The sequence below is a fragment of the Ambystoma mexicanum genome, chromosome 11 (assembly GCF_040938575.1).
Source record: "Ambystoma mexicanum isolate Mex_15411 chromosome 11, UKY_AmexF1_1, whole genome shotgun sequence".
Classification (NCBI taxonomy): Eukaryota; Metazoa; Chordata; class Amphibia; order Caudata; family Ambystomatidae; genus Ambystoma; species Ambystoma mexicanum.
The window spans coordinates 1398595832-1398614846 of NC_090934.1; the positions used below are offsets into that span (position 1 = coordinate 1398595832).

The following is a 19015-nucleotide window of genomic DNA, read 5'->3' on the forward strand; positions in this document are numbered from 1 at the left end:
AAGCGGAGGAATGAGGATTGTCTTTTGTCTTTTGCGTGATATCAGATTGTCGTGTCTGATATTGCGCAACACTGGTCCCCACTGGACCCCCTGGATGATGAACAGGGGGCTACTGCAGAACTGGAACGCCCTTGTTTATTGTACAAATATAGACCATGCCGGTTGAAATGAGGATAAACAGCAAAAACAGTGTCTTGGTTCTTCCATTTTGCCTTTTTAAGAGACCCATGTAAGAGGACCCTGTGTGTGCTGGTGGTGGCCACAGACCAAGGAAAGTCTGCCTTTCGTTAGAAGCACACTTAAAAAGTTATGAGTGCTTTTTTAATGAGTCTCGACTCTACGATCCAGTACATTGTGATTCACAAGGATATTTTATAAAGTGAAGACACAACGCAGCTGTTAGAGATCTGAATCTATTATCACATCCATAAGCGCACAAAAACATCATCGTTTTCCCCTTCGCAATGGAAGCCAAAATGCGAGTTCCACGTAGTGTATCATTGAAGGACAAATAGTTAAACATGTGTTGGATTATTTGCATGAGGCACAAACAAGGTAGAACTCTTATAGTTCCGCCTTATTGCTTTTTAACATTGGTAAATATTGGTAAATTCTGACATGCTTAAAATAGCGCGCTTGTAAACAGCACATGAGTCTGATGGTTGATATTGCATTTCATATCTTCTGTACAAAATATGTGGTCGAGAAGGTTAAGGTACTGTGGTAAATTGAAATCCGGAGACGGACAACTAATTCTATCTTAACGGAAAGACTTTTATTTTGGTGCAAAATCCCTGCTCTAACCCTACCGCTCTGGTCCCTATGCTCACAGAAAAGGCAGATGTCAGGATGTCGTACAAAAAGTAAAGCTGTCTATCTATAAACCTATCTAGCCTAATCCCAACCCTACCACTACAAAGTAACAAAAGGTACAGAGAAAAATGGTTAAGGGCCTCTTGCCCAATTGGCTGGTTCCTGACCACTGATTTGCACATGGTCGTTCTGCTTTTGTGATGGCTTGGCAGGCGAAGAACTGGAAGGTTGCCCAGAGCAATGTCAGAGGTTAAGATTCATTCTAAACCTTCCAGCCATCATCTTTTGCTTTGCTATTGTCAACCCGAGTGGGTCGCTATGCCCTGACATGGGTCCTGTCCCTTCAGGGCCTATAGACCCAAGCTACTCCTCACTGATGACGCCCAACAAGGCTGAAACATGTCTGGGGATGCTTGTGGTCTCGTGCAAAAGGGATGTGACCTAGCAGTTCGGGCTGGACTACCCCTTTGGGGGTGGGACCAAGCCTGATTTGCATATGGTTTTTCCCCTTTTGTAATGGCTTGGCAGGCGAAGAACGATGGTCTGGAGGGTTGCCCAGAGCAATGCCAGAGGTCAAGATTTATTCTAAACCTTCCAGCCATCAACTGTTTTGTTTTGCTATTGTCACCCCGAGTGGGAAGGGTATGCCCAGACGTGGGTCCCTTGCCTGCTGGGCCTAGAGACCAAAGCTACTCCTCACTGATGACGCCCAACAAGGCTGAAACATGTCTGGGGATGCTTGTGGTCTCGTGCAGAAGGGATGTGACCTAGCAGTTCGGACTGGACTACCCCTTTGGGGGTGGGACCAAGCCTCATTTGCATATGGTTTTTTCCCCTTTTGTAATGGCTTGGCAGGCGAAGAACGATGGTCTGGAGGGTTGCCCAGAGCAATGCCAGAGATTAAGATTTATTCTAAACCTTCCAGCCATAACTTCTTTCGTTTTGCTGGCTTCTGACCCCCACTGTACTGTTTCGACGTGTCACCAGCTAATGTCTCGGGGGTGGGCGGGCTTCTGCTCATCTTACAGTTCTAACTTGTGTGTTTCCTTAAAGCCTCCTGCCCATGGCATGGGAAAAAGATGGGTATCTCTAGGGCCCTGGCCCTGCTGTTCAGTTCTGTATCAAGGTAAATCTCTTCAAGTGTCCTTAGATCACTGGGCCTCACCCGGTTTGGTTTGGAACCTCTCACGTTCCTGCCCCTCCCATGGATCCCTGGTTCTACACCCCTTGTGGGGTCTTTACTCTCTGTCCTTCTTGGGCCATTTGTTCCTTCTGTCTCTCTTGGGCTTCTCTGGTTCTTAGCCCCTCTTGTGGTTTCTTTTTGTCATGATTCCTACCCCTCATGTCCCCAGCCCTCCAAGATGGCAGGCTGGAGCCAGGCCACGATCACCTACATGGCCCTCAGGGGCATCTCCATCCCTCCAAAGACCCACTTGGAGTCAGACTTGGCGTTTGTGGCACCAGACTCACTCCCTCCCATAGGATAAAATTGGGGATTGGATTTATAGCGCATTGATGGGGACAAGATGGATGCCCCCACATATTTTGGTTCCCACAACTGCATGTGCAGTCTAGTCTTTTGGGTATGGTTCAGCCCGGAGACACTTGGGATACCCAGGGACTATTTAAGCCACAGCCAGGCTGAGAAACATGCTTTGTGTTTTCTGCACCTGCAGCGTGACATTCGCCGTGTTCGGATCGGTCTCCAGTAGGCCTGCATCTTTCTTCTGCTCTCAGCTCCTGCAAGAACAAGAACACCGTTAGGAACAGCCTTACCTTGTGGCGCTTCTGCCCATCATTCATCACTTCTTCTGTTCTGCGGGCATCTTCGGCGGTGTCATTCCCATCCCGGCACGCCGCTTCCTAAGGAAAAGGGAAAAGAACATAAAAAAGGCATTAGTAAGCATTCAGCAAATCTTCGCTTATTTTTTAAAGACTGTACGAGCTTCAAACGCTTACCTGAATCCCATCCGCTCTGGGGGAACTCTGTCTACGGAACTTCTTATCCATCTGCAAGAGGGAAAAGAGACTCCAGGTTAGCGTGGAAACATTTAGAGGCGCCGCATACCGCACTTACTCACCGCATTTCTTCTTCATAACCGGCATCCACGCTGAAAACAGCACCTAAAAGACACAGAAAAAGAACTCAGTTCAATACAAATACGAAAGTGTCGCATCGCGCTCTCACTCACCTTCAGCGCTACTCATCTCAGCAGCACGTCGCCATCCCCGGACGCCGGCCATCATCTAAGGAAGGAAAGGAACGAAGTTAGAGAACTGTTCAAAAGACTCATTATACTTACCTGTCAGACTCTTGCCAGTGAAGTAACTAGGCAGCAACAAGCCTGCATCAATCAACGCGCCCCTGCACTGAAAGCAGGACAGAGAGCACACTTTCCAAGAAAACAAGGCCCAGTCTCCAGTCGAGTAGACTCCAGGGAAGGGTTCAAGGTCATAAGAGGTCAGAACAGGCTGAGTGACGTTCACGTGGATACCAGGTGAGCGTTACAGTTTTCTCTCACCACGGCAGTGGGTATTTAAATGCTCACTCTGTCTCAGGCTATGTTAGTTGTCAGCCCCTCGTCGGCCCTTTCCGTTCTCGCCCTGGTTCACCCCTTCTTGAACTGTCTGGTGTCTCAGGCCCTTTTGTGCCGTTCTCGCGTCAGTTTGTGGTACAGGGTTCTCACGCTGTCTCCGGTGTGTCAGTCCCTCTTGGGTCATCAATCGCAGTAATACGCTAGCAAGTAATGCAGGTGATACATCTCAAGAGCTGCCAATGACTACTCCTTTTGTCCCGATTACTTGAAAGATACTTACGAGGAGTCATCAGTAGACACTCAAGGCAACGTATTTTCTACCAATCCTTTTGTTGATGGCGATGTAGAAGATGACGGTAAAGACTCCTCGCTGGTTAAAGCATCCCACAATCGTATATTGGGCATTATGGAATACATAGGCCTTCAAGTGCCTTCAATGGTGGTGTCTGAGATCCTATCGGTGGTCATTGCCTCTAAACAGACTGTTGGCATGCCACCCCAACGTGGCATTGCACCAGAGGCATGCAAGCTCTGGGTTGCTTTTTTCTCTGTGGCACCCCTTTTAGAATGCTTGACGCTAAATTCAAGTTGTGGTCTGGTGAGAAGCTCTGTTTAACATCCCACACCCAGCACGTTCTCCTGTTGTCTTTGTAGCTATACAGGAACACCGACCCTCGCCGAGTTATTCATCCTCTACACCAAATCCTATGGCCATAGAAAGAAGGCTGTGGACTAAATGGGAGTCCACACACACACACCCACACACACCATCCCCCAGGAAGTGGCATGCCTCTTCCATATGCTTTAAAAAGGATTGATGGTTGGAGTGGAAGGTCCGCACACCACGGGGCACGGCAAAGAGAAAAGAATGGACCTGGGAGTGTGGCACAGAGAAAGGCATGTGGGAAAGGAAGTGGGGGATAGCAATGTATGGCGTGGGGCAATCCGAGGAGGAGTGGGGAAACGGGTCAGGGAGAAGCATTGAAACAGGATGGGACTCATACTGGGAAACTGAGAAAGGCAGGTGGTAGTGAGTGAGAAGGTTGGCAGCATACATACACAAACATACACATGTACTCATGACAGCGCCATCACCAGAGGCTCCATGCAAGTGCCCTCTGCACAGGGAATCCAATGGGGTGATTCAACTAGGCTAGCTACCACAACAGGCCACATACTGCTAGTTTGACATATGTTACACTGTGGCCATCTCTGATGCGTTGAGTAATTGGTCAGCATTGAATTCTGGCTAAGAATCTCCAGAAAGTACTTTGCAAATGAACAGTGAATAACTATACATAACGTGGGCTGCACAGCAGCCTTTCCACGTCTTTCAAGATCACTTCCACTCAGTCAGTTTGATTAATGTTACAGCTTCACCCTATCATATTAATATTATTTTTCTGCGTCTTTGGTGTTGGACTCCCAAGCGAACAGCACCTGCATTTTCGACAAGATTTCTTAGAAAAAGCCCTCAGTCTTAGTCAATTCTTCATATATTTGCACAGACCTTTTATATTCTGCTTTGGTCCAGCTGCCAACCTTGCACCTTGGGAGGTTGTTGCCAGCTAGGATCATCAGAGGACTTGATTTCCTGTGAGGTTCATCTAAGTTTTCAATAACAATATTTAAATTTTCAGGAAAGGATAAGCAAGTGGTTTGCTTTTCATGCATGCTTTGTAACCCTACCACCAACGGAAGAAAGCAGCAAAAGTTCTCCGATAATAATTAATGTACTGCCCTCTTATTGACTACCGTATGTCACCCTGATCATTTGCAGTCATTTCTCTCCATGAACCAAACAAGACTGATTCCTTTGTGCTTCTCTGATTCTCCAGATCAGTGCTACTAATCGAAGGCACCCACTCCCAAAAAAAAAAGCTGTTCTGCATATTTCTTCCTGCCTGAGAGACATTCTAGGGGTAAACAATCTCATCTGACCCTTCTAGTACAAAATTCTTTTAAAACCTAGAAAAATCTCAAGTTCTCTTGAAGGCAATAAAATGTGATTTGTTTCAGTGCAGGAGAAATCAAAACCACTGGAGTTATTTTTGTAGATGAAAGCCTCTTTTCAATATATCATCAACCTCATTTGTTGATGAAATGGTTGTTGAAACTCTGACCACTGCACCACCTCAGCCATTTCCACCTGAGCATGCCCCCAACTTTATAAACCTGTTATTACGGGTATCGCAAGAGACCTGCATTCATTTGCAAGTATTCTCTGGAAAAATCTTGGTGATGAGGCAATATTGATCATCACCATAGGTACATTCTCTCCAAATGGGTGGGTACATTATGAAATCCCCATGCTCTCTATCAGCATACTGGGGAGCGTCTATAGGCGGGGCCAGATTCCATTATTGCCACTCTAGAAGGTATGATATGGCATTTATAACGCGCCTATACACAAGTGTTTCAAGGCCATTAAGATCTATTAAGGCCAAGCGTCTCACTCTCTATCTACCAGCTAAGCAGAAATTGGTTACCTTGGTAACAAAGACCATCTCTACCTTTTTGTTTACCGTGACCGCTATAATATGACACAGAACTTGTCCCCTATTATGCCAGAACATAAGCCTAGGTTCACTGTAGATATTTCTGACATAGAATCCTGTAAATAAATGACAGGGAGGTCTTGAGATGTCAATCTTGGCTTAAACCTTCTGGTTTCAGGCTAGAGATTCAAGCCAGAATTATGGTGATCATGCTTGGTGGATTAGCTACGTTTGCCAAATAATGATGGCCGGTTCAGACAAAGACAAGTCAATAATAGTGTTCGCATTGGGCAACCTTGTAATACTTTGAGACAGTGGAAAGGGGAAAGTCATTAAGAAGATCTGCTTGGGTTCAATAGAAAAGGGCAATGCAAGATTCTCCTCCTAACTGCACGCTTTGTTAGGTACATTTTAAATTTTATTTGTGAGGTGAAGAACCAGGTACTCCCCTTAGTTCTTAGGGGGTAAAGCATCACACAAAATGTTGTACCCTAAAAGACGTAAGCTTCAAAGAGTTGCCTCTAAATGTTTAGCAGTGCTAACATCCTTTTTTACACAGATGTGTGCATTCTTTTAGTAATATAACATTCTAGCTTAACCCTCAGATGCTGACCACCTTTTCCATTAGGGATTACGGATTGGTGCTTACCAAGGGCTGGTAGGGCTTTTAAAAAGTCAGCCCACTGCCCAGTCACCCTGACATGTGAGTGGTTTTGCATTGCCCGATCACCTTGATATGCTACTCTCTGCCCTAGCTTTAACTTCTTAATACAATATCTAATTGTTTAGTGAATACTACAGGCCAGTCTGTTATTTGGCCTTTTTAAGGTATGGCTGCAGGAAGTATTCGACACTCACTTTGTTTCCATCCGTGTTTTCAGCTCTTTGTTAACCTGGCGGGATGTCCAGCATCTGCTCGTGAAGACATCTAGGCCTGTACACCTTCGAGCACCAGACTGGAAAATCAATGGGGCAGGACGCAAAGGTGAGAATTGAGCACCTGTTACGAGATTACAAGCAAGATCACCTGTAAGGAAGATACTTAATGTTTTCCATTGTATTTACTTGGGTCTGTCATACATTGCTTCACTTTGTTATGACTAAAAGTAGTTGTTTTTATAATAAGCTTCTCTGATGCAAGGTTCCCATTCACACAGCACTTTGATTCTCTAAAACAGACTCGTGCTCCTAAATTGTTTCCTGTCCATTCATATTTCAAAGTGACAGCTTGGAGGCCATTTCGCATTGCTATGGGGATGTTCGGTGGAGGAGAGGAGGGGTAGGATAGATGGGAAGGGGAGTAGCATTGAAAGAGGAACCAGCGGTTGAAACCAAGAAGGATCCAGAAGTGACAGCGAGTTAGGCTCAGGAAGTGCAGTAAGGCAGGGACTAGGATAGAAGGTCCTGCATTTCTGCATTCAATCTTCTGCACTTTCATGGTGTTCTTGCCCACATAGCAGATTATATGTACATTTTTTTAGTTGTAATACTACTTTTTCAAATCACGCACATATGTGCAAATATAGAGCTAATTACAAAGCATATCTTCACCAACCATTACCACACACCACATCAACAAGCATTTACATTTACTTCATAAAGGTAGCAACACATACAACAGGTAACATTTTCCTTCACTTTCTATGTGGGCTGTAATTCCAGTTTCCTTAAGTACCTTGCTGTGGCCAAGTTCAAGGATAACTTCTGTGTACTAAATGTTATTGTCCACATATAATTCTGTGATAATATCCGAAAGTCAGCAAGACATTTATGGAAAATACCCGGCTCCTAAGGCCTTCAAACTTCCACATTCAACTAATAAATGTTCTGTTATTTTACAAGATTTACAGAAGGCATCAATAGGGGTGCGATATCGCGAGGCTAACAATGACCTCGTTGGTCACAGGTCAAATCTGAGTCTCATAATGTCTGCTCTGAACAACTGGCCCGGAAACTTCGTCAAATACAGAGGGGTGATATTCAATTTTTTTATCTGCAAAATTTAGAGTGTTGAATACCTTGTAGTTCAGGCACTCCTCTCTGGTATTAATCCAGTCATAATTCCACCTTTTCGACTTTGCTTTCACTGTATTGAGTATTAACAAATCTAGATTTATATCGGCTGATTTCATTATCTCACAGCAAGTATTGCGCCAATCAGCCAGGGATTCAGTAGCTTCCAGCTCAGAATTAATAGTGGTCAGCAGTGATGCCTGGCAATGCTCTCCAGCTTTGCATTTAGCATATAGAATTAGGGCATTCCAATTTACTAAGCAGATTTAAACAAAACAGTAAATGGTGTATGTACAAATAATATCTGAGAGTAGAATAGGTCATTTTAGTAAACAAGTCAAACTTGCCACATGGCCGCTCAATAGCCACCTTTGGGAGTTCACTTCCAGGTCAGAGCCACCTTGCAATGGTGGCTCCAGTTCAAAGCAATGCAGAACATTGTTTATCTTTTTTGACAAAACTTGTCAAGAAAATGCATGCTTTGGACACATTTGTTATACAATGTTATTTATAACGCACTTATTACCCAGAGGTTAGAGGTTTCTAAGCGCGGACCCGGGTATCGAACCTGTGTTGCTCTGTGTCTTCTTGCGTCCAAGGCGAGCGCGTTGCCCCTGAGCTATCCTGTATACCCTCAATTAATTGCTCCGTGGCTCAGAAATATAGGTGAACTTCAAGGGATGGCTATTGAGTGGTGCTGTGCCTAGTGTAGCTTGTTAGCTGAAATGACCTGGTTTATTCTTGCACTTCAGGTGGTGTGGGGGATGTCCGTGCATTTTTAAAGCCAGCATAACCTAGGTGGTCTTTGATAAATAGCTTTGTCACATGTGTCACGTTCAACGGTTTGCACATTATATTTTTGAAGAGGTTTTCGTAAAGCGGCAGAAGATTCTAATGCCATGATCAGAAAACGTCCACTCATTTTATGAAATTCAACAGGTATCAAACCTTGATGATTTCAGTCTAGCAGGTGCTGCCTGTCTGGAGAAAAGCTGTTTGCTCACAAATTCAAATGAAGACTCGGTAATACACCTGTATAATGTGGAATAATAATGGTCAATGACACACAATCAATGGAAAGCGCTTCTAGTTTTTTCAATTCTTAATTAACAATATGCAAGTAAAACACTGTACGAGAAAGTTAGGGAAACCTATTAAGGAGTTTGTATCTCCCCAATTCAGGAAGACAGCAACAAAAATATTTAAGCTACTGTTCAGTTTTTATTATTTATGAGAACATTATGACCTGAATCTGGGATTTGAGATTAGGAAAAAAAGTTGGTAATATAGTAGGCATTGATCAGACCATTTACCATTGGAGGTACGATTTTGACAACTCCAGTTTTGTACACAGTTGATTCTATTTTCTGATTAGAGAAATAACATGGTGGCAGGGGTAGACACCAAGAAGGCACCCGACAGTCTCTGTGCAACGCTCATCTTGTATCCACACGGACGCCACTCGACTGGTCTGGGATGCTTCTGGGAACACTGCACCTTCTCCGGGATTCGTGCTGCCAGCGGTCGGTTCTCGAAGACAGGAGGTGGATTTTAGCTACTACTCCTTCCCTCAAGGCCCACATCCCCGTGCTCCTTTGCGGTTCCCCTTGGGGCTTCTCTCACCTTGGTTTTTGTTAAGGTGCGCTCTCCGTCCTGCCATGCTGGGCAGGGGCGCGTCGTCGCTGGGCACCGTTCCGCCGAGTTACTTCACTGGCGTGGCCTGGAGTCCAGACCGGCTGTGACTCCACTTTTCAGGTAAGTCTTTCGTTTTAAGAATGAATGTCTGTAATTGTAGATGTTCCGAATAACCTTCTCCTTCTTTATTGCAGATGCTAAAGGAATGATGGTGGAAACGAGCTGATACTGGAGGCAGAGCTTGAGAAGTTAAAAGATGCGCAAAACGCGATGCTGTGAGCGTCCTTGAAAGTTGGCTAACCTGTGCTGTTGTTCCTTGCAGGTCGCGGGAGGAATCCTGAAGAAGGTGATCAAAGGGACCAGTCGCCGAATGGACGATGTTCGAGTGGCGATGGACTACCAGGAGAGCTTGGTAAGTAAGCTTACTTAATGTGTTATTCTCGTCCTTCCCAGGGATGTTGCTGGAGGAAGATAATGATGTCCAAGAAGACTCCAGGTGGATGGAGGAGCTGAAGCTGGGCAGGTAAGGATGACTGTGGTTCTTCTTCTCCTCTCGCCCGTGCAGGCCAGGATGCTGAGCAGGACCCAGTGAACGTCACGCTGCTAGAGCAGAATAACGTGAAGCGCGTGCCTCGGTTCGGGCATGCTTTAAATACCCAGCAGGTATCCCAGGTGCCTTCGGGGAAGGGCCCCGCCGTGGATGCTAGACTGCTTGTTGCAGTTCCCCACTGGTCCTTGTGGGGGCAGCCATGTTAGTCCATTGCCCATTGAAACCCACACCTGCCATGTGAGCCTGATGCCAACAGTGCCAGGACTGACTCCAAGGGACCGGAGAGGGGCAGAATTGGGCCCTTCGGGCCTTGTTAAAATACTGTGGGGAGGGCCGAGAGCCTGAGTTCCTTGGCCTGAGACTAAGGTCGTGACAGCACTCCCCCCCTAAGGCCCCTCTCAAGGTGGTTCTCCTGTCCGGCCCCGGCTTGGTGGGGTACTCTCGGTGGAAACGCTGAAGCAGGCGTGGAGCATGGATGTACTCGCTGTGCTCCCATGTCCTGTCCTGTGGACCATATCCCTTCTAGTCCACTAAATAGTAGAGCTTTGTTCTCACATACTTGGAGTCCAGGATGTCCTTTACTTCGTATTCGGGTTCCCCATGAACGATTACGGGTCCTGGAGGAGTAGTTAATTGAGTTCCCATCTTGACCGGCTTCAGAAGAGATACGTGGAACACAGGGTGTATCTGCATGTGGGTTGGCAGTGTCAGATTTACAGCAGCTGGGTTAATGATGGACTCAATGGGGTATGGTCCTAAGAACCGTGGGCGAAATGTTCGAGTACCCTTTAGAGGTATATGTTTGGAGGGTAGCCAGGCCATATTCCCTACTTGGTAGTCAGGGGCTTTGGTGTGACGCTGGTCCACGTACCTTTTCTAACGTGCCTTGGCTTGTTTCAGGTGTTCTTGAGCTCTCATGAAAGCCTCTGTGATGGTCGTGTGGAGGGTCGTGACGGCCGGCATTTCAAGGGTCGTGGGGACGTCTAGCTCGGAAGTGCGAGGATGCCTTCCATATACCGTAAAGAACGGCGTTTGCCCAGTGCTGCTGTGCAACAAGTTATTATAGGCGTACTCGGCGATCCATAGAAGATCCTTCCAATGCCCTTCCACCTGGTTAAGCATGCAGAGCAAGTACTGCTCGAGAGTCTGATCCATTCTCTCCGTTTGACCGTCTGTTTGGGGGTGATGGCTAGTGGACAATCGGATGTCTATTTGGGCCAATGAGCAACACTTGCTCCAGAAGGTGGACACAATTGGGTACCACGATCTGATATTAAATCTGAAGGGAATCCATGCAGGTGCACCACGTGCTCGAGGAAGATTCTGGCGAGACCGGATGCATTAGGCAGACCCTTGAACGGGAAGAAGTGGGCCATTTTGGAAAACAAGTCCACAATCACCAGGATGGTGTTGTAACCTTGACATGAAGGGAGATCGGTAATAAAGTCTAGTGATAGCGTGTGCCATGGGGCCGGCTGGTGGATGTCCAAAGGTTGTAGGAGTCCAGCGGGTCTTTGCTTGGAGGATTTGTTCTGGGCACAGATACCGCAGGAAGAAATTAAATCAATTACATCCTTACGCCACGTTGGCCACCAGTAACTTCTTTTCACCTTAGCCAAGGTCTTAGCAATTTATTTATTTATTTATTCGTATTTGTTAAGCACACAGAACAGCCCTGAAGCATCGTGGCGCTGGTTACAGAAAAGCAAAGCTTAGTTCCTTAGTTACATCATAGAGACATACACGCATGCACGTTTTGACAATAAAAACATTAGCAGTGTGTTTGTTTGACTGTGGGTAGAAGAAGTTTTAGTTGAAGAGAGAGGTTTTGAGTTTTTTTCTAAAAGCTGTGAGGGAGCCTTCTGCTCTTAGAGCGTGAGGGAGATTCTTCCAGAGTCTAGGTGCTATGTAGGGGAAACCCCGACCTCCTGCTGTAGTCTTGTTGATGTGAGGTATTGTGAGTTGATTAGTGTAGCAAAGTCTTGTGGGTATGGATGAGGCAGGTCTGTGGATAGTGTCTGAGAGATATGGTGGTGCAGTGTGATGGATGCATTTGTGGGTAGTGGTCAGTACCTTGAAGGTGATGCAGTCTTTGACAGGGAGCCAATGAACGGATTGTCTTGCGTGTGATATTTGGTCCCTTTTGGAGATGCTTAAGGCTGCTCTAAGAGCGTTATTTTGGGTGACTTGAAGCTTGTTTAGGTTTTTTTCAGAGGTGCCAGCTAGAAGTGCGTTACAATAGTCAAGTTTAGCGCCTATGGTAGCTCTTGCTATTGACAGGCAATTTTCTTTGGTAAGGAATGGTTTGATGGCGTTGATGAGTTTGGTGCTTAGTGTGGATGCGGAGACAATGGCATTGACTTGTTTGTCCATAGACAAGGTTGCATCAATGTAGACCCCTAGCGTTTTCACTGAAGATAGGACTGGGATGGTGCAATTGTCAATGTTAAAATTGACATGGAGACTATCCAGCTTGGCAAGTGTAGACTTTTGGCCAAGGATCAGGATTTCAGTCTTATCCCCGTTAAGACATAGGCCGTTAGTGGCCATCCATGCTTGAACCGTTGCGTATATATGTTTTAGGGCCAGGGCGTCTGTGTGGTATGAGCCATTTAGGGGGAGGAGCACTTGTGTGTCGTCTGCGTAGTTGGTGTAGGCGATCCCAAGCGCATCCAGTTTATCGAAGAGAGGCTTCGTAAAGAGGTTGTACAGTGTAGGTGCTGTACAAGAGCCTTGTGGAACACCACAGTGAATTATGGATGGTGTTGCGTTGGAAGTGTTTGAAACAACTTTCATGGCCCTCCCTTCTAGAAAGGATGTTATCCATGAGGTGGCTTGGTCTGAGAAATGTGCCGAGTGGGAGAGGTGTGAGGTGAGGGTCTTGTGGTCCACTAGGTCAAATGCCGCTGAGAGGTCAAGGAGAAGGAGAAGGGCGGGTTTGCCTGTGTCCAATATCTTAGTTATTTGGTTTTTAATGTCCAGCAAAGCAGTCTCTGTTCCGTGGCCTTTGCGGAAGCCTGACTGTCTGGTACCAAGGATGGAGTTTGATTCAAGGTATAATTGGATTTGGCTGTGTGCCACTTTATCTAGAATTTTGAGAAGGAAAGGGACTGTCGTTATAGGTCTGTAGTTGTTGGGCAGCGCATGGTTCGAGTGTGGGCTTTTTTATAAGTGGACGCACCCAAGCTTCTTTGAGGCTGTCTGGGACGGAGCAAGTTTTGAAAGAGGCATTAATAAATGTGGTAATGAGTGGGGCAAGTGGTTCAGCGCAGTCTTTGATAAGCTTAGGAGGGCATGTATCGCCTTTGCAGGTCGATGGCTTCAGATGTTTCAGGATGTCCAGGACTTCTCGTTCTGAGACTTCGTTGAAGGCAAATTTAGGGATGTTGATGGTAGTGCTAGAGGTTTGAGATTGTAGGTGCGGACTCAGTTTCGGTAGGGTGTTGTAGTGGTCACGGATTTTGTTTTGTAGGAGGTGGATTTTGTTAAGCATGGCTGCTTGGATACTGTTGCACCAAGCTTCATCCTTTGCGATTTCGTCAGTGGAGGTGGGAGGCACTGTAAGCTCTTTAAAGATGGAGGAGAGTTCTCTTGAATGGGAATTGGAGTCTGATATTCGACGGTTGTATGACTCAGATTTGGCATTGAAGATGGCAGCTTTGTATTTTTTTGCAATGACTTTGAATGAGTCTTTGGTGATGTCGCACGGGTTTGCTTGCCAATCTTTGAGCGCCTGGCGTTTGTTGGTGCGCAATGCTTGGAGGTCCTCTCTGAACCATGCATTGGAGTGGAAGGACTTTTTTTCTTTTTTTTCTTCTAGAGGAGCAATGGTGTTTATTGCATTAGTGAGCGTATCCTTGAGGATGTCTGCTAGAATGTTAGGATCTTGTGGGAAGGGTGGGGCGAGGCATGGGGTGTTAAGAAGGGGGCGTAAGTTGTCTGCAGTTAATTTAATTTTTTGGAGCTTCTGGTTATGGTGGCAGACTTATGTACTAATGTTTTTTTGGTAGGTGTCGTGGGGATAGAGAATTGTATGCAGCTGTGATCTGTCCACGGGAGGAATATGTTGGAGGTGATGGAGGAGTGCCAGTTATGGTCGGCCATCCACTCTAGAGTTCTGCCTTTAGTGTGGGTGGGTGATACAATTTTTTGTGTGAAGTCTAGGTTGGAGAGGTCCTTAAGGAAGGAGACTGCTGTTCTGTCCTTGGGATCATTATAGCCTAGATTAAGATCACCTAGGAGTATAGTTTTTGTGGATTTTTTTAAGTCTTCGCTGAGAATGTGAATGATTTGCCCTTGAAAATCGCCTGGGAGTCCTGGGGGCCGGTAGATGAGGTGCATGTTGATGGTGTTGTTGTGAGAGAGTGGTAGTTTGGCTGATAGTATGTCTGCATTCCCTTCCCATGTGTGTGGCGTGGGTCTGATATGATGGATGTCTTTAAAGATTAAGGCAACCCCCCCCATCCAATTTTTGTTGGTTCGTCTTGCCTAAGGATGGAGTAACCCTCTGGTAGTGCTAAAGTGATGGCGGGTCCTGATGCTTCATGTAGCGAGGTCTCTGTGATGGCTCGCAGGTCTAAGTCGAGGCTGGAGATAAGTTCATTAATTTCCAGGGCATGGGCATTGAGCGAGCGGGTGTTAAGTAGTGCGTATTTGAGTAGAGGTGCTACCTGGATTCTGTTAGGAGGCTGCTGTTTTGTTTGTTTTGCATGCTTGGAATTGGATGGGATGGGTGATTTGGCAGTGGGCATAATGCTGGTAGACGGGAGGAGGTTGTGAGGATTGCTGGGTGTAGAGTTGTGCGAGATGGGTGTGCGGGAACCCAGTCTGACGTTTGTGTGATGTAGGAGTGAGGTGAGAGGAGAGGGTTCTGGGTATAGTGCGCGTCCTTAGCCTGCACAGTCTGATGCAGCTGTTGGGTACATAGGTGTGAGGAGTCGTGATGTCTGGACTGGCATGAGTATGTGTGGAGTTAGAGTTAGGCGGCATCATGATTCAGGAGCTAGGTGGGCTGGAAGGGAGATACTGTCATCCATATGCTGCTGTGGCGAGGAGTGTGCCTATGAGTAGTAGTGTATTCATGTGGTAGTGCATCCCTGATAACATGCTGGAGTGCTTGGTAGTGACTAAACAGGGAAACGGGATTGAACAGTGGAGCTGCTGGTGGTGCGAGGCACTAGCTGTCTATGGGATATTGGGTGATAGAACTATGCAAGAAACATTCACTTTCTGCAAGTACATAATGAAGCTTTCCCAATGATGAGTATGAGACATAAGCATTGCATTGTGACATCTGAGTACGTAGTAGGTCTAAGGTAATGATACATAAAAATTACGAAATAGGATTATATTGCGTTTCACACTATTTAGAATCTGGGTGCAATGCAGGGCAGTCTTGGATGGAGTGTTCTACTCACGTAGGCTTTGAGTCCAGGGGAGCCTTGGTGGGAGTCCCTGGGTGGCCTTCCATGAGGGAGTCATGGTACTCCGAGATGACCTGTTCTTGAAGTTCTTTCACCGGCACGAACAGCCGGTTTCTGGAATAAGGTAATTGGTCCTTAATACAGTAGTGTTCTCCTCTGGAACCCCATTCTCGTAGTTTCTCCTGCATTAAAACTTGCCGGACTTCCTATAGAAGCTCGTCCTGAGTCATGGTGGTTGTGATGCCCAAGATTCTGTCCCCTGGGATGATGGCCACGGGGTCCAGAGGTACATGCGCCACCTCATCGGTGCCCATGCGAGAGAGGGCATCAGCCTTGCCATTTTAAACCCCGGGTCGGTACGTGATCACATAGTCATACTCCGCAAAAAAAAGGGCCCAGCGTAGCTGCGGAGCTGATTGAGCCTTTGAATCCTTCAGATATTGGAATTTCGGTGATCCGTTATTACGGTGATGGTGTGTCTGGCTCCCAACAGGTAGTGTCGCCAAGCCTTGAAGGCGGCCTTAATGGCCAGTAACTCTTTATCTGTGATGGCGTAATTGAGCTCTGGCGGCGAGAACTTTCGTGACCAAAAGGCCACTGGATGTAGTTGGCCATTGTGTGAGTCCCTCTGTGACAAAACTGCACCCATTACCATACTGGACGCATCCGTTTCCACTACATAAGGAAGGTCTACGCGTGGATGTTGCAAGATTGGAGCGGTGGTAAACTTCGCCTTGAGTTCCTGGAAGGCTTTTTCAGCCTCTTCTGTCCAATGAAACGTCTTGTTGCATTTCCTCAATAATGAAGTAATCGGGTGTACTATTTGAGAGAGCCCGGGAATAAAACGGCGGTAAAAGTTCGCAAAGCCTAACATACTCTGGACTCCCCTAATTGAATTCGGCGCTGGCTAGTTGAGGACGGTGTGGACCTTGTGAACATCCATTCGTATGCCCTTAGGTGAAAGGACGAAGCCCAGGAACTCTACTTTCGTAACATGGAACAAACACTTCTCCAGCTTGGCGTAGAGATGGTGTTGACGAAGCTTGGTCAGAACTGCCCGTACATGCCTAACGTGATCTTGTTCGGATGCCGAATAAACCAGGATGTCATTGATGTAAACTAAAGTGCAGACATCAATGAGCTCTCTAAGAACATCGTTCTCGAAGTATTGGAGCGCGGCTGGGGCATTGCACAGGCCGAACGGCATCACTGATATTCGTATAAGCCGTACTTGGTACAGAATGCCGTTTTCCACTCGTCCCCTTCTTTAATATGCACTAGATGGTAGGCACCTCTAAGGTCCAACTTGGTATAAATCTGGGCTTCCTTGACCTGATCTAATAACTCCGGGATCAACGGCACGGGATAACGGTTCTTGTTGGTGATTTGGTTCGATGCACGGTAGCCAATGCACGTTCTCAATTCCCTTTCTTTCTTCGGTACGAAGAATAACAGAGCCGCTGCCGATGACTTGGATGGGCGGATGAAACAGTTGGCTAGGTATTGTTTCAGGAATGTTTTCAGGTGTTGGCTTTCAGGTTCAGTGAGTGTGTAAATACGCCCACATGGAATCCGGGCTCCAGGTAGAAGATCGATCTGGCAATCGTAGGGCCTGTGGGTGGCAAGGTAGTCGCTTGCTCCTTTTGGAAAACATCTTGGAAGTCCTGGTATTGCATTGGCAGAGTAGCGACCCCTCCAAGGACACTTACAATACCCTCTCGAACGGAAGAACTAGCATGCTTCCCCTTCCATCCTTTTGGATAGCAAGTGTGTGTGCAGCCGTGGGCGAAAACCAATTCGCGAGCACGCCAGTTGATCTGTGGGTTATGTGCGACTAGCCACGGCATCCCCAAGATTAGCCGGAACTGCGGTGCCTTGATAAAATCAAAGCTGATGATTTCGCAGTGACCATCTTCACACAGGAGAGTGAGTTCTGTGGTGCATTCGGACACAGGACCCGAGGCGATCTCAGTGCCATCAACAGTGGTTACAGTCTCAGTGGTTGGCTTAGGGCAGAGTGGTAGCCCATCTTTGCTGCAAGGTCCTGATCTTTATAATTCCCCACTGCTCTGCTATCAATATAAGCTTCCAATGAGTGCATGTTAGATGGCTGCTGGTGGGTGATTAAGATCACGGGTAGAGCAAAATGGGAGGTCTGTAGTTGAATCTCCTCGGTCGACAATTGGACCCCTACAATTGCCAGGCTTGGCAGTTTTCCGACTCCTCACCAGAGGTCTCCTTATCCGTAGCTCTGACTGTTGTTCTTGGTGGCTTGACAGGACATTCCTTAAGGAAGTGGCCGGCTTTCCCGCAGTACAGGCACAACTGCAGCTCTCTCCTCTTTTCTCATTCGGGTTTGGTCAAGGGAAGCCTGAGTCCTCCTAATTGCATGGGTTCAGTGGCGCCTTCGGATCCCCGCAGGGCTTGATCTTTGGGTCACATGAATATGGGGCGAGAATCTGTCTTACTACGGTCATTTTTCCTATCTTGCAGTCGCCGGTCCATTTGCACCACCAAGCTAATGAACTCGGCACAATCCCGGGGTGGGTCCACCACTTGAGCCAAAACATCCTTTAGCTCCCCTCGCAGACCCCGGTGGAACAAGGTGGTCCGTTTGTCCTCCGGCCAATCTGCTTCGACCACCAGTCTATTGAAAGTGGCGATGTACGCCAGCAGATCATGGCTTCCTTGACGAAGGGACAGAAGTTCGTTATCTAAATCCTGCCCATGTTGGCGCCGGGCGAAGAGTTTTCCCAGCTCTTGCTGAAAACCTCCAAACTCTTGTAACAGGGGATCATCCTGGCTGATAAACGGCACCGACCAATCTACTGCACTTCCACTCAGGTAGGATAAAATGAAGGCCACACACGATTGGTCATTGGGAAATGCTCCAGGTCTGCACAGAAAATGGAGGCGACACTCATTCATGAAGGTCGCGTTTCGTCAGAGTTTTGAAGAGCCGATTCCGGCAACGGGGCTTGTCCGGCTTGTGATTGAAGGAGTTGTCTGCCAAGGTCGTCAGTTCGTTCTTTGGCCACAATTAGTTCTCTCCGCAAGGCGTTAGTTTCTTGTTGGGCTGAGTGGACATCTGCGCGTAACTGCCCCAACAATTGGGCCAACTGGTCCATTTCCGAGGTTTCCATACTAGGTGCCCGGGTGCATTATTAAGTACGGCTTCTGTAACGCTCACCTTGTATCCATAGGGGCGCCACTCGACTGTTCTAGGATGCTTCTGGGAACACTGCACCTTCTCTGGGATTCGTGCTGCCAGGGTTCGGTTCTAGGAGACAGGAGGTGGATTTTAGCTACTACTCCTTCCTTCGAGGCCCACCTCCCCGTTCTCCCCTTGCGGTTCCCCTTGGGACTTCTCTCACCTTGGTTTTCGTTAAGGTGTGCTCTCCGTCCTGCTGTGCTGGGCAGGGGCGCGTCGTCCCTGGGCACCGTTCCGCCGAGTTACTCCAGGAACCAATCTAAAAGCACTACTGTTTGTTAATGCAATATTCCCTCCTTTCCTCACTTAAGACTTAATACCGCCAAGACGAGGAG

The 19015-nt window shown here is 47.1% G+C and overlaps 1 protein-coding gene across 1 annotated transcript in view; it reads left to right on the forward strand.

Annotated features, from left to right (window-relative positions):
* Positions 1-19015, forward strand: part of PCSK6 (proprotein convertase subtilisin/kexin type 6) — a 1232090-nt gene that overhangs the window by 912084 nt on the left and 300991 nt on the right. The window contains exon 10 of the mRNA XM_069625020.1: positions 6730-6833. Within this exon, the coding sequence (XP_069481121.1) occupies positions 6730-6833 (104 nt within the window). The remainder of the gene's footprint in view (positions 1-6729; positions 6834-19015) is intronic.